This window comes from Anguilla anguilla, chromosome 13 (assembly GCF_013347855.1).
Source record: "Anguilla anguilla isolate fAngAng1 chromosome 13, fAngAng1.pri, whole genome shotgun sequence".
NCBI lineage: Eukaryota > Metazoa > Chordata > Actinopteri > Anguilliformes > Anguillidae > Anguilla > Anguilla anguilla.
Window position 1 is genome coordinate 27669926 of NC_049213.1, and position 27500 is coordinate 27697425.

A 27500-nucleotide genomic window follows, 5' to 3' on the forward strand; every position below is an offset into this window, starting at 1 on the left:
CGCAAAATGTGATTTCGAACTGAGTTCCAACGAAACGGAAAGGATGTGCACACCCAGGTATCAGTGCCGTACATCTCTGATGAGTTAAAAGAAGGGAGAGCCCCAAACACACCCCCTCCGCAAATGCCGTATAATGCGCCTTCTTCCTACGGGACGACGTGAGTTTCGCTCCCACACAAATGAGCAATCAAACGTAGCGGCGCTGCACACGCAACAAAAAGTACTGACTATTTATAGCGCTGAATTGCACCGAGTCACTGACATTTCACACTTACGGTAATCTGCAGGAAACGGCCCACCGTCCATGAGTGGGACCTGCTTACCTTTCAGTGTCATGACATGAGAAGATACACTCATCACATACCGATATAATATGATTCTTATACATGAGTCAGAACCGGCTTAATAGCATCACATGACGGCCATATTGCACATAGAAAAAATGCACCGATGTGGCTACAGTTCTCTGAAACTGTCATTTGTATGACCTTATAATAATTCTGTACTCATAAGTACGTTACTGACAGTGAAGTGCATGGTCACAGGTCATTCGCAAATTTACACAGAGAAAAACACATTTTGATGAACGTTAATTAATACTTTGGGCTTGGAAGGCGTTCCAAGGTGCTAGAAACTGCCCTTTTCTTTGGATGAGATGATGAGGTAAGTTTATCTTGAGGCACAGCCTAGTGAAGGGGTACTTGAAATGATTTGATGAAATAAAAGAACAACAACAAACACATTCCAGGGAGTATTAACTTTTCCACTGTCTACTGCTTTTATGATGTGAGCCTGCAATGAGTGTGTTCTGGTTAGTGTAATGAAGCAGAGGTGGATGATCTGAGTCAACAGGAAGTGGCATGTGTTTCACAGTCACTCAGGAATGAGATAGCACAGGAATTGGAACTTTGCCCTTTTTTGTAAGCAACGGCAGCGAGGCCTCCTCTCCGGCACAATGACCTCTCAGTATAACCCTGGACACCAACAGCACAATGAAAGACCCAGCCTTCGGCTGGCTACAAAGCAGCAAAACGTTCACTGTAACCATTATACAAAAAAGGTCCAGAAACCACATTTAAACAATGGAATACTATAGCGCTACAGTGTTTACTACATTTAAGTTTGCCAGCCAGCCTATAACGATGAGGTGAAGCTGGTATAGGCATCTTACTGTACATACAGTATATAACTAAAATTAAAAATTAAAAAAAAAAAAAAAAAAAAAAAAAATATATATATATATATATATACATATATATTTAAGTGTGTTTGGCCTGTTCCCTTGTTCACTGCATTAAGTTTCCATCCGTTGCCCTCAAAAGAATGTTAAAACAAGTGCATGTGGGTTGATGTCCACTGATTCAATCCCTTTATCATCATCGCATATTAAAAGGATTTTTTTTTTTTAAACAAAGTTAAAGCGCCACAAGAATGGCAACTGTTTCCGAGGTGAGGGTAGCTGGAGGCAGCAGAATGATTTGTTGTTTAACAAGGCGTCTGTGGCTGCCTGTCTCACAGAGTGCTAATACCGTGCTAAAATAACCCATTGTGATCTGTCACTGTGATGTTTACTCAGCTCACACTCTTTTCTTCACGCAGGGCCCCTTTTTTCTCTCGTCTTTCCCTGGAATTCATCCTCTTTTGATCTGGCATTCAAAGGTACCAGAGCTTGATAGACACACAAGTCTAAAAGCAGATCCAGACGCCGGCGATAAACTGCCAGCGGATGACAGGCCCTAGCATCTAAAGCCTCGGAAAATGAGGAGAACAGCGTGTCGTCTGAGCACTACAATAGCGCAAATCAAGAGACATATTAGGTGGAACTGATCAGATACAAAAACAGCTCAAAGACAGATAATAGTAACAGATGACTGGGTTACAAAGGAACAGAAGTACGCCTTGCTACAGGCAAGACCGATGCCAATCTGTATAAATACATACTGATGGAATTATCCTGAAAGAAAACACACATCGTTTTTTAATATCACGAAAGCATTTTGCTGTGCTATGCTGCTAGAAACAAACACCAATTGGCCTTCATTCTACATATAGAAAAAAAGCCAGCAGCACAGCCTGGCATTTTACAGACTGATTTCTGGATTCATAAATGAATCAGAGTGCAAGTAAGACATTTTCTATCTGAAAATACGTCATTAGAATTCCACGCTCAGTCTGTTTGTGTTACAGCCTTTAATTAATAAGAGCTGGGTAAGGAAGAAGAATCTCCTCACACAGTCGTAATGAAGCCTTCAGGTATTTCTGATTCAAAACACCCTCTAGGACCTGACAAGGCCTGTCTTATCAGCTACAAAGACTTGCCATTTGGTATTCTTGTCAAATACAATGCTCTCTCTTTATTTTCTTTTTTTAATATGGTCAAAGTTCACGCTTCTCCTGCATTAATGGGCTTGAATCAACCAAGAACCATCCCCTTATCTTATAGGTTCGCACCATATTAGTGAATAAAATCTTTGGAGGGAAATAAAAATAAAAGCTCTTTACAGAAGTCGCAAGGGAATGGCGATATATGGAATGTCTTCATATCCAACACTTGCTTTTACTTCACAGATTTTATGCTCCTGAAACAATCTCTAGAGACTACAAGCACCAAGGTTCATCTTAGCATTACTGTACATTGAATCCCTTCTACTTGTTCTAAACTATCATCCCATACATTAAACACTAGTAACCACTGTGAATGTGAACAGATACAGGGTTTTACAAGAGTCTACCGGTGCTGCACAAAAGAACACACAATTTTCTCTGATTTGTGGAACCGAAAATGTTCAGAATGAACTATTAAAAAGTCTTCATGAATATTACGGCGAGATCGGAGGGCAGAAACATTTCAGTGCAAATGACAGGGGGAGAAAAACAGCAGGCCAAAAAATAAAATATGAACTGTGTTTGTTAGAAATGAGAAGGTTCCATTCTCATTTTTTCCACAGGGAATAGGACCAGCAGAGATGAGGGGCTGCTTGTTTGTCCAAGTCCATCATATGCGAGCCTCTTTATCCCCCAACCCCCACCCATTCGCTGATGTCCTCCTCTCCAATGGCAGAGAAGACCTTGAATGTGAAATGGTTTCAAACAAATTGCTCTAATTGCTTGAAGATGTGCGCGCAGGTGTAACCGGATCTCTGTGGCCATCGCGCGGATCAGGACCAACACGGGGATGTTTACACAGTGGCTGGGGTTTAATAGACAGGAGACCGGAGCTCTCAGACAGCCAGCAAAAACACCACTAATAGGTTAGCTCTTAATGTAGTCCTGGGCTGCACAAATGGCGGTTTACCCACCCACCCATCCCCCCGCCCCCCCCTTCGAAAGGCTGAATGGCAGTGTCCTAAATGTCAAGGTTATCTGGTGGACTCTGAGTGAGCACACATCTTAACTCACCTGACATTTACACCAGCCATTCCACCTCACGAACGTTTGGTCTTTAAACAAGATGGCCACCGCGCCTTGGTCATCCGGTAAACAGACTCATCGCTCTGATTTTTTTTCTTTTCTTTTTATATATTTGATTTCTATTTTATTTAATGTGCACTTTGAACAGATCTGTCTCACTTAGCTTGAAATTTATGAATTCCTTTTGTAAGGCCCTGCAAGGTGCTTTCACTGGACCCGATTGTGTCAAATCTGAGCCAGGCAACGTCCCTCATTGTTCACTATAGGAGTAGCGGGAGATTGGGAGGAGGTGGGGGATGGTTAGAGACAGAATATATAGTAATGGAATTCACTCACAATAAGAGTCATTTTAATTGAAATGCATATAATTTTTTGGAAAATTCTTCAATGTGCGTGAGCGGATAAGCAGAGAGGATCACGTCTATTTATATTAATTGCATTTTTTTTTCCTTCTTTGTATTATGCCCATTTATCTGCAATGCAAAATAGGAAGGTAAATTTCCAGTATTAAGTATATAATTAATGCCATTTCCAAAAAGGCTCTCCACATGGAAAGCAGGCACCCATGATCAAACCTTGCGCATTACAAGCGCTCTGAAAAACACTCTCTAACTGATGTTTAGATTTCCAAACTAATTCATGTAGAATACATAAATAAATCAGTGTTTTATACCCACTTCAAACCATTATATCCCTTTCCTTAGCAGCACTTTTCAGCAAATCTATTAATATTTATGACAACACTAAACATTTCAAATTGCCATGTTTAAACAATATAAAACTCAGCATGCAATTATATAAGATGCAAGCTGACTTCAATAAAAATCTCATTTTGTTTGTTCCCCCAATAACAGGTAATATTGTGCCTTGACAAATGTTTTTATAAAAAAAAGAAAAAAACTGAGCAAAGAGAAGTTATTAAAGATGAGTGGGGATGGAAGTGGAGTTGCTGGAGCGAGACTGATGATGGAGAGCAGGGGGGAGTTGGGGGGGTGGGGGGTGGGGGTGGGGGGGGGGGGGTGGCGGGCGCAGAGGGAAGAGTAAACACAGCCCCAGCAGGCAGGCCCCGCTCGGAGCCTGGTACTGCCGCCTGACCCTCAGCCCTGGGGGTCAGCGCAGCTATGTGGGGCCTGACAGCTTCCGTTTGCAACGCGCAGCCCGTTTGTTTGGATTCCCTGGCCTTGCTTACCGGCAGCTTAACAACAGATGGCAAAAGAGCCTCCATTCCAAGAAGGGGTCTGCTCTGCAAACACACGCACACACAACCTCGCATTCACATTCACGCACATGCAAGCATCCACACACACAGGGTTTAACTGTGCCTGCTCAGTTGTCTCTACAGTCTCTCTCTTTCTCTCCTGTGCATATTCTCTCTCGCTGTCTTTCTCTCTGTCTCTCTCTTGCACACAACACACACACACACACACACACACACACACACACACACACAGCCATGTGTTTAACTGAGGCTGTTGTCTACATTTTCTTATTTTCTGTTTCGCATACACGGACACAAAAGCACAGCAGCACTAACAAATCGACATGCAATAATTACCTTGGCGATTAACTAAGGCTATGTAGTACTAGTTACTTCAATATCTAGTTACTAGTTACTAGTATCTTTCACCCTTCCTCTCTCTCTTTCTGTCTTACCTTCTCTGTCACACTCACACACAAACACACAAAATGATCATAGAAAGCAACTCCATATCATGATTCGATAAATGAACAAATCTCTCCAGCACAAAGGGATTTTTCGGCCCCGCCATTCCTGGGTTATTGAATGAAAATTGTGTTTATTACGGCTTTAGTGCGGTGTAAACTCATAAACACCATCCCACAGTACAAGGGAAGCTGTCAACTAAATATTGTTTCCCTCGTGAGTCGCTCTTCCACGTCAATTACGCCTTTCAACTTCGGAGCCATTGTATGATAAAGTGGCAGTAAAAATCATTCACATTAATACACCATTGTGCATCTGCTGCTAAAGGTAATTAAAGAAGTAAATGACTCATAAGAATAGACATATTAGCCGCAGAATGAAAGGCAACTGGGCTGCCTCGTGAAAATATGTACCATTAAGATACTGCATTTTCATATTCTTGTAATCAGCTCCACTCGCCTGATGCTGATTTAATCCACTTCACTGAGAAGTCTATCAACAAGCGCCTGTGCCGCTCTGTCCCCAGCCCGGCATTCTGCCTGGATACTGCCCGTGAACACAGCCGCTAAAGTGAGGTCACACAGAGGGAAATCAGCTGGGGATAAGTCAGTGCTTCGGTTTCATTATGACACACGCGCACACACACACACACAAAATTGAAGAAAAGAAATGGCCAGGAACAATGCAAGCGACCCCTCCCCTCCTCCTCCAACACTGGCCCAGGGATGCCCACCATTGCATTCTTCTGTAATTTTCACAGAGTCGATAAAACGCAGGAGATGGGACGGCCGTGCCAGCCGCGGCGGGTTTTTACGGCCCCCTGAAAATCTGTTCTGTGTTATTGCGTTTCTGCCAGAGAAGTTGCATCAGGTAGCGGCGACGGAAACGCTACAACCGCGGGCTCTTAAAAGCGGCGCGAATTGAGCGATCCGAACAGGGCTGTTTCGAACACAATCTAGCTTACATCACATTCCGCCGCCGTTGTCACTGTTTATACGCCATTATCGTACGACGTCCGCGGAAGAAGGAAAACGTCGGTTATGAACGGTAACGGTTTCAGAGCGTCACGTACGCGAGTAAGAGCCTCTGAATACATTCGGGTTTATTCTGGGTGTTTAGGACCGCTTAACTTTGCACTGAAACCATGTGAAGCCTGTGATCTATCTACGTGACGGCATCTACTGACTCTGACTGCAGATTGACCGAGCAACATGGTGGGGCTTGGGTGGCCTGGCCCTAACGGCAGCAAATGATTTTGTACAGGAAACGTGGGGCAATGAGCTATGGTGCCAAAGGTGCTTTTGAAAGTTAGTTTAAGGACTTTCAGCAGTGGAACTGTTGAGAGGAAGTTCCAGCGTTGCTTTAAATTCAGGGGGTAGAACGCTGGCTGTAAGCCGGTCCCTGCTCTGACATCACCACGCACACGCCATATGTGCTTCTCCCTGCCCTTCTACACGCGGTTCATTTTACGCACACTGCCCTGATGGAGATGAGGAGATGGGCAGGATCCAGCTGGTATTACATCAGTGCTTCGTCTGTGCTCACAGCGCGCACATCCAGACCGAAAACAAATTAAACTTGAATGCAAATATTGTTGCTTCATCATAATGGCACACACCACAGCATCAGACATCAGGCTGTCTGCTAATCAAAGGGTTTTGATTTTTTTTTTTTTTGGTCTTGGCTTTGAAAGAGCAAACAGGGGTATGAGGTGCCTGTGGAGGAATCTGGGCGTCATTAGCATGCGTTTCGAGAGAGAATATTTGGACAAATCACAGAAGACCTAATTCGCAATGCCTCCGGATTAGGTTGCAGTGTAAGACCGTCTCCAAGGGAACCCACAGTTCCTGTGTTGAAAGTTATTCCAAGTGCGGTAATGTGATCCCTCGGCACTTGGGGGAACAAAAAATAAAAATATAAAACAAAAAAACAAAACAAATGAACCCGACTGTTTTTGTCATAAACTGGGGCCTTGACATATCTACAATCAGGTCAGACTGAAATGCTTCAATGCATGGACAGTAATGAGATACAGAGTAAAATGAGTGCAGGTTGGCCAGAATTCTACGCGATGAAGAAATGGATTGCAGGTGTTGACTGTACATCACAAACACATTCACGCTTGGTGAGGCTTTCTCTCAACTCCTCACGGAAAAAAAAGTCACAATACTAACAAGTTATGGGGAAAAAAGCCTTACGTGTAAGCAGCTTCAAACAAACATTCAACAATAATTAGCATTCAGAGCAGAGCGTGCCAATGAAATCGGACATCTTTAGTCTGCAAGAGCCACCTTCAGCATTTTGCACCAACACCTTCTGGGCTGCAAGCTTCAATAAACGTCTAACAGCAGAGGAAGATCACAAATTAAGTTATATGCAAAGCTTAAAGGGCTCACCAAAACATGCACTAAAAATATTAAATGTATTTTTGTCGTGTAAGCATCCTTGCATTGTCATTTTAGAGAATATAATTTTATATTTATATTTTATATTTTCAAGGAGAAATGAAATTACATATGATATGTATTTTTGATTTCAGCATTTCAAGGTTAGTCAGTTCTGTTTCTAAATTGAAAAAAAAAAAAAACGTATGCGTAATGCAAGAAATCGTGAATGATTTTTAAAATCTGCAACCCTGCGCTGTTGATATAATAAAGGTACAGTGAGGAGTGGGGGGAATGCAGCTTCTTGCACCTGGCAGACGTCCATAAGAAATAAATAAAAAATTTAAAGACACCATATTGGACCAACTAATATATTTCTATTTTTTACATTTAAAAATAAACACACACTGCCCCCTTCACAGCTCGTTTAAACATAAAAAACATCAACAGAAATAAAGGTTTCCAGTGTTTTCAGAGGCATTTTCCCCACTGCTGTAGAATGCCTAAAGCCCAATGCAGATGAAAGTGCCCTAAACAACAAGCTCTGCAGGAACCAAGGGCATGTGGGCTATAGAGCGGGGGGACAGGACATGACAGACTGCTGTTCAACTCCATTAGCTGCTATGTGAGAGGGGTGCATCTAGCAGCACACGACCTGTGAAGAATCTTAGATCTCTTTAAATCTCCGAATGGGATTGCCGCATTAATTCTTGGGAACTGTAATCTCTCAAGCAAGTCAAATTACTCTCATTAACCGCGCGAGAATACTGCCTCTGTAATAAGTATATATAAAAAAAGTATTTATTACCAATAATCACCTCTTTAATAGGAGGCGGCGTACACATTTTTGTCTTTTTGCTGATTAGGTATAAAAATGAGAAACAGGAAGGACGTTTTTTCCACGGTAGACACACGCACAACGGTTTGCGCTCACACAGAGCGCGCGGGGTCCACCGCTGACTGCGGGGGAAAGTGATTAAAGGGTGCGCCGCCGTGCGCCGGAGCTCTCTTCCGAGCGCGCGCGCCTGTGCCCGGTCGCATTTCCCCCCCTCAGCCTGGGCTCTCTCAACGGCTGTACCTGGGAGGGCCCCGAGCCGCTCTCTACGTGTGACAGACCGCCAAAGGAAACCGACTGGTGGCACGACTGGGGCAAACGTGGTATGGAGACACACACAGCGCAAACCAAATGACAAAGACTTTCAATCCTTACAAGGGATGTGGCAGCCCATTTTCTTTATCTAAAAATAGATAAAGAGCACTTCTGTGTATATTAGTAAAATGCTAAATTAAAACGCGAAGGACAAATTGCATCTTACGTCGAGTAATTTTGCGATGTAAACGATCAACAGTGGTAGAACAGTAGTAGCTCACATATTTACTGGCCATACCAGTGCTGACTGTGGCCATCAGCAACGCACTGAATCATTGCAGAGGGCTAACTGGGTTCCAGTGTGCAGGGTTGTACCCATCTCATCACAGGTAGAGTAGCCTGAAGTCTGCTTTTGCCAGGAGAGACGTACAGCACTGCTGCAACGACTGCACACCTCAGCTGGACTTCAGAGTGGAATGACATCACAGCTGTTTGATAACCTGCACTATCCCAAATTTATGGAGGAAGTGCAGTAATGGGACAGAACTACCAATATGATCCAGAATTCTGAAAAATGGCTAAAATAAGTAAAACAAATAAATAAATAAATAAATAAAACACATGTCCTTGCATGAGTTATTTAAGAAGACTTTTCACAAGAAAGTGATTTAGTCTCTACCATGCCACAAAAATAAAGCAGATGAAAAAATGACAATGACGACCAATGACAACGTGCAACTACGGCCTCATCATTCTATGGGAAGTGAAATTTCTGTTTTATGTCCAGATACATTTTTTCAGAAAAATAAGTGTTGGGAAATGTAATTGTGCTGGTCATAAAAGCAACAGACATGACTATCTTGACTTTCAGCAGTACAAAGCTGAAAATCTTTAAGCTTTCCATTTAATTAATATTCTATTAAAACATCTGAAAGGCATCCTTTTAAATGAAAAGCAATTCATTACCTTAAACAAAATTAATACAAAAAAATAAAAAACTGAAAAAGAATTGGTAGATATATGGTTTCCCATCATGAAATCAATTATAATTAGAGGTCTTGAGTTCAACATTGTACTGGATTAGCATAATTACCTGTTTCCCCCTTTTTTCTTACAGATACATTTGGGACCCGGCTGTCCGATCCATCCAAAGAGACTCACTAAAGTGGGCAACTTTTAAACATTCCATTACATAAATTAATTATCTTTATTAGTAGTATTATAAATTTTTCTAGCAGGCAGTCATAACCAGGATGACTTACACAGCTTGCACACACGCACGTACGCACAACCATAATTTTCCTTTAAGTAGTTCATGGTTGATTTTAAGGTAGGTTTTGTATCATTGTCTTGTTGCAACATCCAACCTCTTTTCAGCTTAAATTTCTTCACTGACTCTGGGACATTAGCTTTTAAGAATTGTGGATATTTAGTTGAATCCATTCTTCCTTCCACCCGCACAATGTTTCCTGTGCCACTGGCTACCACACAACCCCAAAGCATAATAGATGAACACCCATGCTTACCAATCGGCAAGGCCTTATTTTCTTCATATGCTTTCCCTGTTTTTCCCCAAATGTATTTTTGGTGGTTGTGGCCAAAGAGTTCAATTTTCATCAATCCACAGCACAAAAAGTCTCTGATTTATCTAAGTGCTGTGTCGCGTACTTCTGACATTGACTTTTGTGATGGGAATGCAGGAAATGTTTTACTTCTCACAGATTTTTCATGCATATCATTTTTGCTGCACACCACTGCATAGCACTGTATGTGTGTGTATGTGTATATGCATGTGTACGTGTGTGTGCAAATTATATATATATATATATATATATATAGAGAGAGAGAGAGTGTTTATGTAAAACAAATAGGTCATTAAATGGTTATTCCAAATAATTACCACCGCCTTGCTCAAGGATACAAGATTTTAACCACATAGATACCCAATTTCTTGACCGCATACCCTCTCAAATATATAGATATTCTGGAATTTATTTATGTTTGTTTATATACAATGCACTACATGCACCATATTGTATTTTTCCACTAGCTTCATCACTTAAAAAAAACAGAACGTAGAACTAGAGGCAAGTCAGGACCAAATGGCTCAAAATTTAAGCTATATAGCATCCCATGATATTAACTCTAAGATTTTAAAAAGCCTTTCCAAAGCTTCCAGCTTAAGATTAGCCCAAAATTCTTTTAATCTATAAAGCACATCAATATGCCTGTAGTTGCAAAGACTAAATCTTCCACTGTTTGATCACATCACTTCCCTACCATTTCAAAGCATCTCTGTCAGTTCCAGTAACAATAACAAAACACAACTCACACTGATTCCGCTCTGGCGCGAGAACAAGTCGAGACAGCGCTGCCCCATGGCTACAGTTCTCTTCAATAACTTATTAACCCGGCTCCTATCAGAGACACGCCCGGACGTTCCCGCTGCCTTTAATGATTCATGGCAGACGGCTCACCCCTCGCGCTTGATTCGCTGGGACGCAGGCAGGCTGGGGGTGAGGTGTCTGCACCTGGGAGATGTGGACCACCTCCAGGAGATTTTCAAACCAGAGCGGGGTTTAAAAAAAAAAAAAAAAAAAAAAAAAAAAAAAAAAAAAGGTCAAGACGCGTTTGGAGTCCAGTCCACCAAAACTCCAGCTCAAGACTATGGAAAACCAAAGCACCCTTGCCTTTGGGCACCAGTGCTGTTTCAAGACAAAAGGTTGAAGACAAAAGTCACTCTCCACTTCTCTTTCTTTGTAAATTGAACTTAAAATAAACACTTACTATCCACGTGTAATATTGGAGAGTGTTTCTGAATACCACTACTTTACCCACAACAGAAAATGCTAAGTACTGAAACTGGCTTCCTCACTGCTTACATAATAGATGCTGTGGTTGCACCGCATTTAACACATAAAGCTAGTTTAGTAAGGCCTAATGAGAAATATCACATAAACACATTATAAACATACGGCCATAAAGATAATTATTTCGATTTCAGGCTTTTTGAAGGCTTTTCTTCCCTCTGCAACATCTGTTTGAAATATGGAGCAAAGCCCTTGTTTTGGCTGAGGCTCAGGTGGTTAAAATAGACAACAAACAGGCTGCTGCGCATAAACTGAACCATACTTCTTCTTCCCCATAAAGTTCGAATCAAATCAAATCAAAATTATTTATGGAGTGCATTTCACAAAGACTTTATTGCAGTACGCTTCACAGTGTAACCTGGCCTAAACCCCTTACGAAGCAAGCCAAAAAAAAAAAAAAAAGTTTCAGTCCTGATGGAGTCAGCAGTGTGGCTAAAGCTGGGGCTGCCCACCCAACACCTGCCTGGAACCGTTCCTGTTTGGCCTCTTAAAGGGCCGGGATGCGTTAAGGCACGCCAGCGGAGCCTGATCACACGTTAGCCTCCTGGGCCGAGAGGCTGAGAGAAAGGTGCAGCGTTCGTTATTAAGAAATAATTTAGGAGAAAACATACACACCTAAACAACTCACCTCCTCCCTTTTGAGAAATGTGCCATAACCACATCGGAGTTGCGTTTCGGTGACATCACGGGTTGAGAGTGGCAGATTCCCGCCGCCCCGGGGGTGCAGGGCTGGTTATTAGGCGGGTCTCTACCCCCGTGCATCCCCAGCGCCATCGCAACACGACCGCGCGGGGAAGGGCCGGCTGCGGCAGGGGAGGGGCGGGAGAACGACCCGGAGATTGATCGGCACGGGGAAGAGGAGAGGAGAGGAGAGGGGAGCGGGATAATCTCCCATCCTGCCTGGCGGAACAGGTTCCCCCCAATTCCCACTGGCACCTTTTTCAATTTAACACAACACTCCACAGACCGCCGGCCGCTCCGGACCCACGCGCGTCTTTGACACTTTCACATTAAAAATACCGCCACTCTCATGATTAAAAGCTTTCCCCATTTCCTCTTTCCTGTTTCCAGTGAGATGGGATCCCTGTCTCTTTTTTTCCTCCCCAGATCAACCCTAAATAAGCGCAGAGGTTCGTATCTGCAGTGATTTTTGTAAGAAGATAAAGAAGTCATTTATCGCTTCCTTTGGCCTTGTGCACCTCTGGCCCCCAACCAAGAGGAAGAGAGGATAAACTAATCCCTCGATCCAGGAGTCTGTGACTACCCTAATTGACATTCAGATTGGACTGTCAGAACGCACACAGAAGAACAGGTGTGGTTACGGGCCAGGTAACTGCAGAATTATTGGGTCTGTACTACACAAGGTCCAAAGAAAAAAAAAAAAACCCTCACGACAAATTGCAGAGAATTAAAGCTGTCTGATGAGAAAGCTAAAAAGCACAGGAGCAGTCTGAGCGCAGTCTGAGGGCAGTCTAAGCGCAGTCTGAGCGCAGTCAGCGCATGCAGGAGGGTTCTGTGCGCAGCGCTGCGCGTGTCCCAGCCCCGGCCCGAGCCGACGCGAGGGGGCGGCTAAACAAACGGCGCGGGACGAGCGCGCAGCCCGACACCGTGCTCGCCAGCCCCCTTTTTGACAATTCCCAACATGCAGCGGTGCGTCGTAGCCCCGCCGTGCCCTCGCCTCCGATTGCGCAGGGAAGGGCTGACGAGTACAGAGTATTTACTGATGCAGTTATCTTGTCCTGTGACAGGCAGAATCAATCAATCACCGCGCGAGGGGCCGCGTGGCCTAGCATTCCAGGCACATCTCCTCACTCCGGGGCAGGAGATCGCGCGGTGTTATCCAGCCAAATTTGATCAACAAATGCGGTTCCCCCAGCGCCGCGGCAATCTCAGATGAAGATGATATTATGTGGGAGAGAGCAAAGTGATAAAAGCAGTGCAGAGAGGGGGATCACTCCAGGTGCAGCCTCCTCACCCAATCTGTTTCTTAAAGGCACGCGACGACTTCGTCATGACAGAGCAAACCAGCCTGCCGGTCCCCACGTCGCCCTCTACAAGGTCCTCACGATGAAAATTACACACTGCCACTGCTCAACGTGATGTAGCCGTAGATACGTATTGTCCATAAACTATTTTAAAATACAGACACACACAGTCACATACACACATAAACATTAAGTATATATGAATACACATGCAGACAGACAGACAAATGTATACCTACATTAGAAACACACAATTAAATCATTTCTGTCTGCAAAAATTCCATAGCAATTAGCAAAATAATTGTTAGCACAATTGGTTTTAAATATCAAAAATTGCGCACAGGTTTCAAAAGGTTACGGGATCTGCATTTCGTGATAAAGAAAAATAAATACATTGTCAACTGTGCAGATAAGACCTGCTTAATTAAGTGCACCCTTGGTGGGGTAAAAACATTTGAAGAATAAACCTTGAATAGTTTGCTTCTTTTTCTGTTGCCCTACAGATATTTTACATAATTCAATCCAAAATACCATCTTTCTGATTCTAACTTTCTTTTTGCATTTTAATGTTTAATAAGGGCCCTTGGCTATCTATGGGCACAATTATTAGATATCCGCAGAGAGAAATTGAAAAATTAATCATACTCTCAATTTTGCACTTCTGTAGAAAATAGGAAATTGCCCAGTCTGAAAGCTGTAGCGTAAAAGCTGTAGCTTTTTCCTTGGCCTGATGCCTGTGCTGGACTAAGGTAATTTGATAGTGTATAACTCTGAGCTGAAGGAAAGACAGACACATGCACCAAGGAAAAAAAAGTGAGATCAGGAAAATATTTACGTGTAGCGTAATTTATGATGGGTACAGGTTTAATAAGTCTGCCGCAATGATTTGTCTAGGAGTCTTAAAATAAAAATTATCTATACACATAAGTGCAAATATGGTATTCACATAACACACCTGTGCAGGAGACAGGCTGCAATGATCTTTGAGTGTGCGCAACAAGGACGGCTCTCGCATACAAAAGAAAGTGGGGGAGGGAGGGCTGTGTTTGGACTGCACACACTCGCATGCACATGCACACACATGCACACCTGTCTATATGTAAATGTCCATCTCCCCCGCTGCACCACACGCATTTTTCTGCGATGACTAATGCACGCTCTCTGACCCCGCTCTTCATTGAGCTGTTTCAATTTACAAGCGCTGTTTTTCGAAAAAAAAAAAAAAAAAAAAAAAAACCCACACGGAAAGAAAAACTAAACTGCGGTGTGCTGTAATTACCGAGTTAAAAAAAAAAAAAAAAAAAAAAAAAAAAAAAAAAAAAAAAAATTTCACGTTTTACACAGGTACTTATGCTAATGCAAATGTTGAACAACCTCTGGGCTGCACTCTGTAGGAAACTATTAAGGGTCCAGATTACCTGCCTTGATGCTGGAGGTGATGCCCTGCCCTGCTGGGGCTGTGCACCACCGTGGGGCTCGGCACGCTACGCACCTCGGTCACCAGCGGTTCCTCCCCGACCTTCCCTCACGCGCTTCTCCCCCCGTTTCTGCCTGCCGGTGAAGGACTGGGCTGCTCCGTCCCGGGCCTCGTCTAAACAACTCTTTTAACATTTGCCCAGGAGCATCGCTCTCTTTGTCCAGCCTCTGTCTCCTAACGCATGTCATCCAACTCTAATCAAGCAGAAAATGGTCATAAATATTTCTTTCTGCTAGATTTCACATTCGCATTTCACGCGGGGGCCGCGATATTTCCCCCCTACCTCCAGGGAGCACCTAATGCAAAAACCAGTTACTTATATTCAAGGCTCATGTTCCTTTGGTAAAACGCAGAACATATTCCCAGTTTGGGAGGAGGCGGGGGTGTGTGGGGGGGGAGAGGCATAAAGGCCTGTCTTATTTTCTGTACCATTTGCTGGCTAGTGCTTTCACAGCCATCCCATTACATCATGTCAGAGACTGTAAACAGCCAAATAACAACACGGGGGCGAGTCGCACAGCAAGGACACCGAAACGCTTTCTTATGATGGAGGGAGCGGGAGGCCGTTCTTTGCCTTTTTAAACAGTGTGAAACACATTCTTTTCTTGTCCATTTAAATAATATATATTTAAAAGGGGGAAAAGAAAACAACGTGCCCCGGAAAACCCACGTGGGTGTCCCTCGCTGGCGCTCCCGACCGGTATTTATGGAGCCCGTCACTCACGGGAAGCAGAGACGCCATCAGTTTTATTTATGATGAAACACATCACATCATAAGCAAGGCCTATCACTGGCAGAATGGTATACAACCACTCAGGTGTTCGGGCTGCTCCTTTTGCCATCCTTCTCTGAAATAGAGGCAACATATCACGCACGGAAATAATGAAGTCATTATCAATCATCGATGCCATTTATTGAATGGAAATGACACTTAAAATGACCCAGCGTGGTCTGTAGAAAACACGGTGGCAACCAGCTGAAGTTGAAGAATTACAAACACGTACAAAAAAGATATATATGTGGACATGCACGCACGTGCACACACGCACGCACGCACGCACACCCACACACAGTCGCAGCTGCACACACACTCACTCCTGCACACCTACACACACATGCACACACACGCAGTTAGTCAAATTAAGATTTGCCTCAAAACATTTGCATGTTTTCTTCCCCGCTTCTTTACATTCAGGCACTTACATAGAAAAACAGCTAGATATCATGCATGTGCTCTTCACCTTATGGGTGCCATTAAAGCATTAAATTATTATTTTTTTAATGTTGCACACCATCTATAAATCAAACTTTCAAACCTCAGTCATTTAAAAAAACTGGACATCTTCATTTCAAACATTTAGCAGAATAGCTAGTTAAGTTCAAAAACTTGTGGGCCTTTTGCCTGCTCCAGTGCCAGTTGATGGCAGAAGGACTGTACGTAACTTGGCAAACAATGAAAAAGACAGCTTTCAATTATTATTTTTTGTGACATTTACAGCTATAATATGCAAAATAATTTCATAACATTACAATTTAGCATATGGTAAGTCAGATGAGGCGTCCCCATTACTGCATGGGGATTGTGTGAAAGCTAAAGTATTAGAAAATGCAGAAAAGTGCCAAATTTCTAACTTGGGAGGGCCATTTGTAAAAATAAAAAGGTGACTGCAGTTCCAGGGGTACATTAAGTTTACAAAAGCGCGTATACAGACAGTGCCGGCGGAGTAATGGTTATGCTCAAGTTCAAATGTCGTATCTCTTCTGTCTTTCCTGTGTGAAACCGTTACAGTTCTGGGGTGGGAAAAGAAAAATCCACAGCCTCCATTCAGCATCGCTATATCACGTCGCCGCGCGGCTGACTCATTTAGTGCCGTTTTAAACCCTTAAAGCGGGAAGCCGAGAGGAGCGCTCCGCACGTGCTTCTCAGGGGACCGATATCAGAAGACAGCGCGCTAACAAACGCTTGGCGGTAAACAGCCGTTTTGCCGCGCGCGGCCGGTACCTTCGGGCTGCCGTTCCCCGCTCTGTCATCCGGGCCCGCCCTCGGCTCCGAAGCCGAAGCTGTGAATGAGCGCCGATGTCTGCTGCCGGCCGCGCGCGCGCGCGTAGATTATAAATAAGAAATAAAAGGCGGGTTGCGCTACACCGCTTCTGCATTAGCGCCGCTCGCCTCTGTCGCTCAGCGCCCCATTCTTTGGGCTGCTATCGCCGCATCGCTACCTTCAAACCCGGCCCCTGGAGATTCCAGTGGATGCCTTAATCTGAGACACATGCAGCTACAAGGATTAGGGCTTTATTGAAACAAATAAGTGTTTTAATGGGAGAAAGTCCCAGTTTCAATTTCAATAGCTCGTTTAACCCTTATCTGCCAAATTCCTTGGGGCCAATTCTATGTTAATTGGATCTACATTGCACTTGCATTGGGGGTGTTAACAAGCACAGCCTATGAATATTAATTACCCAGAAGTTTTCTGTGTAGAAAATACTTTCCTGATACATATTAATTCTATAAAGTTTTTAAAGTAGAGCTCTCATTAAAAATGTATAAGCCCTGTGCCTCCGCATTTTCCCAAGAGAAACTGTGCATCTTTAACTTTATCCCTAATAAATTAGGTCAAATTGGCCAATCTTAAAAGAGCAGCATCTCTTAAAGCAGCATTATTACTTAACTATCTCCAAACATTCCCATCCAAAAGCATGAATGAGGGATTTTATTTAAACTTCATTTGGACAATGGATAGTGTGAGAAATGGAGTGGGAAACCCTGGTCATGCTAATAACATGGGAATGGTTACTTATCTACAACCAACTAGCAGTCTGTGTGTGTGTGTGTGTGTGTGTGTTAGTGCATGCATGCATGTGTGTGTGTGTGTGTGTGTGTGTGTGCGCGCGCACGTGCATTTTTGTGTTTGTGTTTGGGTGCGCATGTACACGTTTGTGTGTGTGTGCGCATGTGTATGTTTGTGTGTGAGCGTGCGTGCACATGTACACGTTTGTGTGTGTGTGTGTGTGTGTGTATCTGTGCGTATCTCTTTAAGTAAAACATCACGGATGCATTAGACAAAATTGTCCCAACTACGCAGGCCCTCAGTAAGCCATATAAAACTGAAACAACACAGACGCCTTCCCTAGCCTGCCTCTTACGGCCAGCTGCTCCACACACCTGCTGAAAGTTCAGAGTTCCCCTCGTAAAACCCCAGTGCTCAGAGATGCCCATCAAAGGCCACCAGGGCGATGAACAATACCGATGACACTTCACAGTGCCTAATGATACCAGCATCGCGGCCATTCATTTACATAAGAGATGTACAGTATTCCCCTAGTCCCGTATCCCCCTGGATCTGGGGCAAACAAATGGTCTCTGACATCATCCGGGTACATACGGGATGCAAACAATGTGAGCCCCACCAGTTTCCCCCGGACCCATTCTTGGGCGGTGGCCGTTTGACCTGAAATCCATTATCACCACTGTTTCTTTTCATCTGCCAGAGTTAAGATACAGTACCAAATGTCTTATCTTCCAGCTGAGCCCTTGGGTCCTGTGCGGACATGGAGAGTGAGGAGAGGTTCTGGTTACCTCATTGTCAAACAACTCCTCGGATCCTTTACCCACATGAGCAAGGGGAAGGAGGGGCCGCTGCACAGGATGTTGCCCTGCCGAGTGCTGGCTATTTTAAACTCTGCGGGCACTCCCAAATAACCAGGGGTTCTCATCAGCGTGCCACACAACCTGGTAAGGGAGTCTACGGAGAATGGCGGACCCCAGAAAAAGAGCCGGGACCAACATTTCAGAACCTGCATTTCTCATATCTGCCACGCAATCACAAACCGATGTGTGCCAGCAAGCAGCAAAGTAGCAAAGTCCCTCCAAATACGAACTACAATATACAGAAATTCAGCAACAACGTCAACAACAACACCAAAATTACATAGGAATAATGATTTGTTGTTAGTCTAAATACTGAAAACCAACAGCAAGTCACGCGCTCCAAAAGCAATATAGCTCAAATGAAGGCGACATCACCTGAAGAGAGAGAGGAAAAAATAAAAATCAAGGATAGTTTCGTGTAGCACTGTGGTAAGTGGCAAGCAGCCCTTTTTTAATTATTTCTTTCCCTTTTTTACATACAAGCACATCACTGTTCAATTTTCATATCCATCTGCATGATTATTAATCAGACCACACATCAATTGCCAGAACCACCAAAGATATTCGCCCTGTAATAAAACTGTCATCTGTTCTAGTATAAAGACAGATGTTGCAAGTTGTGTGATAACATAATTAATCTGTTCTGTGAGGGATTCCATAAAATTATTTAAATTGGAAGAGCACTATCATTTTACCAATAAAGCAATTTAGGGCAATATGCGGCGTCATAACACTGATCTTATCTTTCCCCCCGATTTTCAATAAGCCAGGGCTCCCATCGTCTTCACACCGATCTGACAATATTAGCCGTTTACAAGCAGATACCTGCACATGCCAGAGATGGAGGAGAGACAATCTCCACCGGCGAGGAGCAGACAACGGCGTGCGCGCTTCGGCCATGTCCCCTTTAAAAGCGTCGGCGGGGAGGTCATGTGTCATTGCGTTGTCACAGGAAGGAAACCTATTGAGAGGGCTAATGCTCCCCAGCTTCTGTACACAGACCTCCACAGAGGAAAACTCTCTTTTCTGTATTAATGCGTTATGTGGTGCAGACATTGTTGGGGTGCTAGTGCGGCACAATTCTTAAGGAGCTGGCCTTGACAACTTGACAATTTCAGGGTTGCTTCCCCATTGGGGAAATGCTTTAATACCCATGAGCAAACTACTTTACCTGAATCATGTCAGGAAGTCTCCACATGTATAAATTAATAACAAATAAAAATACATTAGGTGCGTCGCCCATGATGAAGGCATCTGGTAAGTAAATGTGAAAATAATAATAAATGAAATACATTCATACATATATAAATAAATAAAGACTGTTGAATAATTGAGATCAGCCTTTTTGTGCAACTAACAGATTCATATGATGACATCAGTTCTGACTCCCCCGGTAGAATTCCTGCTCAATGCAGTGAGTCCCGTTTTACAAGGAGATATTATGTGGCCGCAGAGATGGCTGATTCGAGCTGAACTCTGACCTGCAGCCGTCACTGACCCTCCCTGATTGGCTGGGCGCTGAGGGCAGGCAGTCGTACCGCGGGGACGTGAGGCTTTGGCACTGCTGTTAACGGGGACAGGTTTGCCCACTGGTGCCAATGTGCTTCAGAAACTGCAAAAGGTGTGCGAATGGCACATTAGTCCTCTGATGATCCTGGTTAACTAATGACAGGAGTGTATGATGGTGACAGCGCGGTCTTCTGTTCTCGGTAGAGCACGCTCTGTAAGACACAGGAGTGTGTAGTGTACATGGTGTCTACATAAAACACCAAATACACTAAACAGGTGTTCAGTTGCAATTGTCAATGTACCCTTTAGCAAGCCACTTTGTTTAAATTATAATTAATATAGGACAATGGATATTATTCTTTATTAATTGATAATACTGTATGTTAAATGCAAATGCAATAAATACTCAAAAATATGATTTTCCAGTACAAGATTTCAATGCTGCTCATGGTAAGGACAAAGCAAATGAATAGTATTTTTGTCCGCACATTTCTGCAGCAGAATCAGTCAGCTCTCTCATTTGCTGACATGTAACAATCCTGATGGCACTCTCCATTCTAGAGGAGAAAGAACAGCCTCATAATTGGTTTGTCTTATCTCGCGATTTGTAACAAAGTGTTAAAACCTCACTCTGACAAAGAAGCTGGGACCGACGTTTATCCCAAGAGCTCACTGTCATACGTCAAATAAAACCAATTATACATGACTGGTGTTGTTGTCTTGTTGCATTTACAATATTTTTGGTGTCTTCATGAGGGAAAAAAAATCACAGTTTATCTTTTTTTGAAAGCATTTAAATTTGATTAAAAGAACACTTATTGAAGAGCGTTAATATTTAATACTGGGCAATAATGTAATCTGAGCTCAATTCCTTGCAAAGGAATTGGTTCTTAACAGTGAGTCAGTGATGGCTTGCTTAAACTCACAAGAGATTAAAAAGAAACTGACTTAATAGTCTATAAATCTTCAAAAATTATACCTAAAGTGAATAAAGTGTGTTTGAGCCATTCTCAGAAATAAAAGTTCTTTGTGATTGTCATAACAAATAGTTAGAAAATGTATTTCCCTCTTGCAAAATCACTAAAAAACACAACAAAATGAAAAAAAGAACAAGAAAGCTCCAGCTATTGCAGAAATGCACCTTTCTTTTTTCTCTTTCCTTATCTCAAATCTTCAGTTCCTCATTAAAACTACACGCTACCAACCACAACTTCTTTTTCAAAGAACAGTGCAAGAAAAGCTGAGAAAAAAGTGTGTTCTTAAAAGGCACATCTTGTCCTCGCAGAAGATCGAAGCTCTGCAAACAGGCCTCAGCCTTTAAACAGGATCTACCATCGCGACTCGGTGACGCACGAGACCGTGATGTGTGAACAGCCGCAGCGTCGGAAGTCGTCTCCGGCCGCACGCGCTGTTTATCAGGCTGCGACGGGCAGTGACGTCCCCTCGTCTGTCGAGGGCGAATCGCGCGAAACCGTCGTCGTTGTCGGCGGTGGCGATCTGATTTCGGCTCGGGGCTGCGGTGAGAACGGGCCGTTCCAGTGCTCGTGCGCGGAGACGAGAGAGAGCGATCGGCGGCGGCGGGGGGGGGGAATTCCAGCCGGAGAACGGTGCACACATCAGACGTGTTTCTCCACGTCACGCGCGCACACCGACGCAGGTTACACACGAGCCGCAGACGGCGGCGGCCTCCGCACGGCGCTGCTGCAAAGCATCCCCGACCCAAAAAAAAAAAAAAAAAAAAAAAAAAAAAACCCCTTCGTGCAGACGAGCGCTCCGACAGCGTCCACACAGGAGGACTTAAGAGCAGTGACAAGAACGTCAAAGTGCTAATCAGATAAACTGCTACGAGCCCATCGCAGCTCCCAGAGCCCCCAGTGCTCCGCCTTCACAAACACTCGCTATAAGCGCTGGTCTTTACTTCCAAATGACATTAAAGTATGTGCGTCTGGAAAAGGTGCATCTTAGACATTTATCAGAGGCTTTTGTCCACGCTTTCTGTCAGTGTTGTCATACGGGCATCCAGTGCAATTCACAAAGCGCAGAAACCTGCTGAATGCTGCAGGTCCGGAGCACACCAGTGTAAGAGAAATACTTAGCAAATGTATTAGAACTCAGTATTTGATTTACTAATAGAGATGTTTAAATTGAGCTTATGGTCTACTTCCTCCAAATCTTACCACTCCGGAAGATGAATTCCCCTGTCAGAATCAAGATGATCAAACAGATTACAATTATTTTATCCCCATCTTTATTAATGGGTGCTGTCTTTCACAGTTACTTTCTCTAATAAGAACAGATGATGTGCCACCGGCAGGTTTGTTGTTTTTACAGACTCAGGGGACTTTCATATATTTGTGATTTAAGTCAGATCAAATACTAAGTAATGCGTGGACTAGGAATGGGGTAATAATTTAACCATTCTTCATTATATGAATTTTAAATCTTTTGTGAATTTTTCGATCTTAGAAACACAAAGGACACCAAAACAACAGCGGCTTCCAGCAGGAACAAGCAAGTTAATGAGCTGAATGAAGATTCCTAGGGAGCCCTGCCTGTTATATTAAGATCAGTCTGTGCAATTGGATGCTATGTCACACAGCTGATTTACCCCCTGTGCCTGCACACACATACACGCAAGTGCACATTGTTGCACAAGCACACACACACACACACACACACACACACACACACAGACACACACACAGACACACTCCTGCTCCCCTAATACAGTCACTCACACTGTGGGTCTCAGTGTTGGACAGGGGACGTCAATGTTTCATAATGGGTGATGGTCTTTCATTGTGAGACTCGGTATTAACACTGTTTCACTAAATAAGGAGCAAAGTAAAAGTTATCAAATTAATGAGCAAAAACCTTAAACCCCATGGGACAATTAACATGGTTTATGACGCATGATAGAAAATCCAGAGTTAGCCTCAAGGAAATTATTCACTTAAGAAAATAAGAACAAAAGCATTTCAAGGAAACTTGCCTCTTCTGGTAAGCTCTCTAGCAAGGAATATGGCAGGAATATATAACATAAAAATATTTTTACCATCCTTACCAAGCAGCACAAAAAACTACACTCGCACACACACGCACACGCACACACACACACACACACACACATATTCAGCCTCCTTTTCTTTTGATCAAGGTTGTGCCCAACAAATTAATCTTATGCAAATTTAAATGATAATAAAAAAAATTCTGAAATTGCCAAGGGAAACCAACATTCATAAACAGAGATTCATTATAAAAACCTCTTTTTTTAAAAATCATTTGTCATTAAGACTCTCACAGGACAAAGAAACACACATTCTTTGATTGAGGAGTGACTGAATATACAAGAGACACTGACATCTCGGTAGGATGATAAAACATTTCTTTTTCATTCCTTTTTTCTCACTCGTTTTTCTTTTTTCTTTTTTTTTTTTAAACAGGCGGCTCCATTCCAGGCGGGGAAAAATCCTGTGGTGTCAAGTGTGCATCTGTGGCACGTCTGTCTGTGCTCCCTCTCCTCTGTCTCACATTCATCAAAGCTCTAACCCCTGTTGTCTTTGCACAGCGAATCAGAATGTGCCCCTGGCAAAGAATGAAGGAAAAGTCAACAGGAATTAAGTTTCAGTGCAACTGTTTACTCAACTGTGGCCCGCAGTTATTGAAATTTTATCCACGGTTTTGTGTGACTACTGCGGTAATGAATTCAGTATGGCTGCTCCTCCTGCTGACGACACGCTCGAAACGAGCGAGGACCCGGCGGACGACTGCCGCTGGCATCGCGGCGATCGGAGGGGTGGATTTCTCTGGGCGAGCGTGCGCGCCGTGCCACTTTCCCTGGGCGGGGCTACCTGCTGATGGGAGTGGCCTGGCCTTGAGCAGAAGAGCTGGCATCCGAACCGCAATGCAGACAGCTGCAGAAGCGCTCTCGTGTTTGTTTTAATGCTACTGTTACTGTTTGTTGGCGGAAATTCCGAACGTTTTAGTTTTTTTTTTTTTTTTTTTTTTTTTAGCTAAGTTTGGAAGTAGAGCCGATCACGTTACTAGTGGAAATATGATTTTCCAGTACAAGGTTGTGTTTTTTTTAAAAAACAAATACATCTACCCTACACAGAAACATGCAGAGTGAAATGTAAACATCCTTTCAAATGTCATTAAACGGCAATTAGAAACCAAACAAAAAGTGCTTTAAAACACTGAATGCGGAATCAGAACCAAGCGAGCACATACCGAAAGTATTCGTTACATTTTGCTTTTCTGTCCGATGTTCGTTTATCAGAGGGAAAACAAAGGAAGCATTGGGCTCTACAGTCAGACCAGTACTTCAGTCAGCTATCTGAATGAGTGTGTGTGAGCACCATTTCATTGGACCTTATTACTGAACTGATATTAACAGAGTAGCAAAATGGCAAAATGTGTTGCTCCCAATTCTTCAGTTTCACTGAAAGTAAGAATTTAGAGCTTATGGAGAGGGTTGGTCCCCACACAGAAGCAGGGACCGCAAACGGTAAATAAGCGCGTGAGAATTGCGACCAAAACTCTCCTGACAACAAGCACTATCATATCGGGAGGCTGAGATAACATGAGACACTGTGATCTTTTCAGCACCATTTCCTTAAACACGCTGTCATTCGGTACACATAACAGTGACACCCACAGAAAGAGGCTGTCTGTTTTCTTCAAGTGGCCGATAGTGAAAATGTTTTGGGCTTCACTAATAATAAGGTTGCCGTAATTCGCCACGCTTCATTGGCCAGACACGGAAGGCAGTGGGCATTAGCCAGAGTGCTAGGCGTGTTTTGAAGGGGGCCGGCAAAAGGCGCCGGCATCTCATTGGATGACACACCACCGCAACTGTCTGAGAATCGCACAGCACCTAGACATTTAAAATGTGCTGGAGCAACTTAAATGAATATTTAACAATCGTGCGATGCATGCTACAATAAACACATCCACAACCAAATACATAATCACAGGACAGGCTCTTACCACTCTTTAATCATTAAATCCCCCTCAGCATCCATAAATAGCGGTAATGTGTTTATGACTGTGAACCCTGGGCATAATTAAATATTTACGGGGGCATTTGGCTGGGCCTGGAAGATGGCCGACAGGGGCGCGTGACACTGAAAGGTGTCGGAAGAGGAGGAGGAGGAGGAGAAAGAGCGTGGAGTTACCTGGTGCTGCTGGAGATGGGCAAGGTCAGCCGCGGTGATGTCTATCGACGGGGTCTCGCTCTTGGGCCTCCCGTCCCTCCCGCCGCTCTCCGTGCTCCCTCCGTTCTGACAGACTGAACCGTTACTCGTCGTCTCTGTCCCAGATTCTTGCATCATGACTTAACGACGCCTGAAACGAAAAGTGAAGAAGCAGCTCTTGAGACACTCGCTCAAAACATGGTGATGCGATTGCTTTAAACTCGTGCGCCTGGGCCAGTAAACACGTGTCATTTCCTTCCACGTAATTTGTCTTAGATTATGGGTTTTCCTACCCGATCGCACCCACTTTGAGTTTGTTTGTTCCGCCAATTTCGGCGAAGCACAAATATGCCCGCGGTATCATTTTCCACCATGTAATGAAATGCTTTTTTCTGTTTGTTTTGTTTTTTCCGTCAGAGGTATTCTGCAGGTGACATGACCATTTCAAGCATTGGAAGGAGCAGTGTTCAGCATGAGCCAATATAGGTTGTTTGCGCTGCCTCTTTCTGCAGTAGGGCGAAAAAATGTGACGGAAGACACCAGGCCTCGGTTAAGCCAATGGCGAAGAGCACTGGGAAGCACAAAACACTTTCCAGCACAAACAAAACACATCGGACTGAAACAGATGTATTTACCAGCGCGATCCCATGAGAACCACGCCAGAATGAGTTTATAATGAGGAGCAGGGCCAAAGAGTGGGACATTTATGGATCACCACCAGAAACATTCATTTCAAAACCAGCAAAAAACATTTCACTCCAGGAGAACGGCCTCATCAAACTCACTCAATAATGAATCTAAAACAAGTACAGAAACCTCTCCGAGGTAGCCAACACAATGTGTACTTTTATAAAAGGCATGTGCTAGTGCTACAATAGTGGACAATGGAAACTGGAACGTGAAAATAAACAATGTCTCAGATTCGGGGTTCCCCTAAACCGTTTATTGTTCTGTTTAACACAAGCGTGTATGTACGTATTTGTGGATGCGCATGCATTTGTATGCCTTTGTGTGCGCAAATACACTTCTGTGTGAGTGTGTGTGTGTGCGCATGTGTGTGTGTGTGTGTGTGTGCGTGTGTTTGTGTGTGAGACCGCCCCTCCAGAATTTCTCCAGGGATGTATGAGTGACACCGATAGCAGTCTGAGGCTCGGTTCCCGAAGTCAGGGAGGAGATTTACATCTATTGTGTTCGTCAGGAGTCTCGCTGGTGCGTCGTTTAGTCTCCCTATTCCAGGCCAGTTAATGAAGCTGACCAAGTCAGGCAGAAGTAAATTAACTTGGCTGATTAATTATTTATATGAAGCAGAATAAATGCCCTTAAAACACTGGACCTAATCATGAAGGGAGGTGAAAATTGAACTAAATGCAGATTTATAACATTGCATTTCATGGACTTAGGAGGTATGGTAATAGGGGGGCAGATAAGTCTTAATGTGGGCTTGGCATAGCAGGCCTAGATTGCCACTTTCAGCTCAGGACAACAAAGGGCAAAAACATAGCCGTGGATGAAGGGATATCCTCTTTCATTTAACCACATTACAGACTAGGTGCTATGCTGTACAGCTCATGCCAAACATTTAAAGAGGAGGTCATGAAAACAAATACATTGATTAGTAATTACAGTATGAGTTGTCATTACTGTAGTTATTATTGTCATTACTATATAATCGTGACCACTATTATTTCATTTTGTTATGTAGCTCAGATAATTAAAATACAATAATTTCATAAAGATAATTTGAACAAATATAGTATTGTTAATAATAATAATAATAATAATAATAATAATAATAAAGCTGCACTTAGTGCCTATAGTTTCCCTCTATTAAAGGATTTGTGTAGTCCTGGCAGGAGTAGTATCTGTGACTCAGCTAGCACCCTGTCACAGAGTGGTCGCCTTCACTTCCTGTTCTGCAGAGGAGACTCCTCTCTCCGAGTCACAGGCTGCAGTTTGGGCTCCAGAGTGGCCCTAGCTTTCCAGACAGATGTTGACCTGACTCACCCCTCCAGTCTGGCAGTGCTGCTCTTCATAATGGGATTTTCCAAACAAGGAGTGAGCAAGAGGAACACTGCGGGATGGGCGACAGCCAGCCAAAAATACAACTACAGTCACCCCCGTCTCTCCCCTTCTGAGATGCCAATTAGAAACACACACTTTCAGAGGAAAAGAAAGAAAGAAAGAAATCTAATAAATCATGCATTGACATTTTTCACCCTGCCTTTTTTCCAAAAAAACATCTTTTTCTGATAAAAATCCTAAATTAC

General features: G+C 43.5%; 1 protein-coding gene across 8 annotated transcripts in view; it reads right to left on the minus strand.

Annotated features, from left to right (window-relative positions):
* foxp1b (forkhead box P1b) overlaps positions 1–27500 on the minus strand; it is a 175958-nt gene that overhangs the window by 60211 nt on the left and 88247 nt on the right. For all 8 annotated transcript variants that reach the window (XM_035389422.1, XM_035389416.1, XM_035389418.1 and 5 more), the window contains one exon: positions 25216–25384. In XM_035389422.1, the coding sequence (XP_035245313.1) occupies positions 25216–25371 (156 nt within the window). In that variant the 5' untranslated portion in view covers positions 25372–25384. The remainder of the gene's footprint in view (positions 1–25215; positions 25385–27500) is intronic.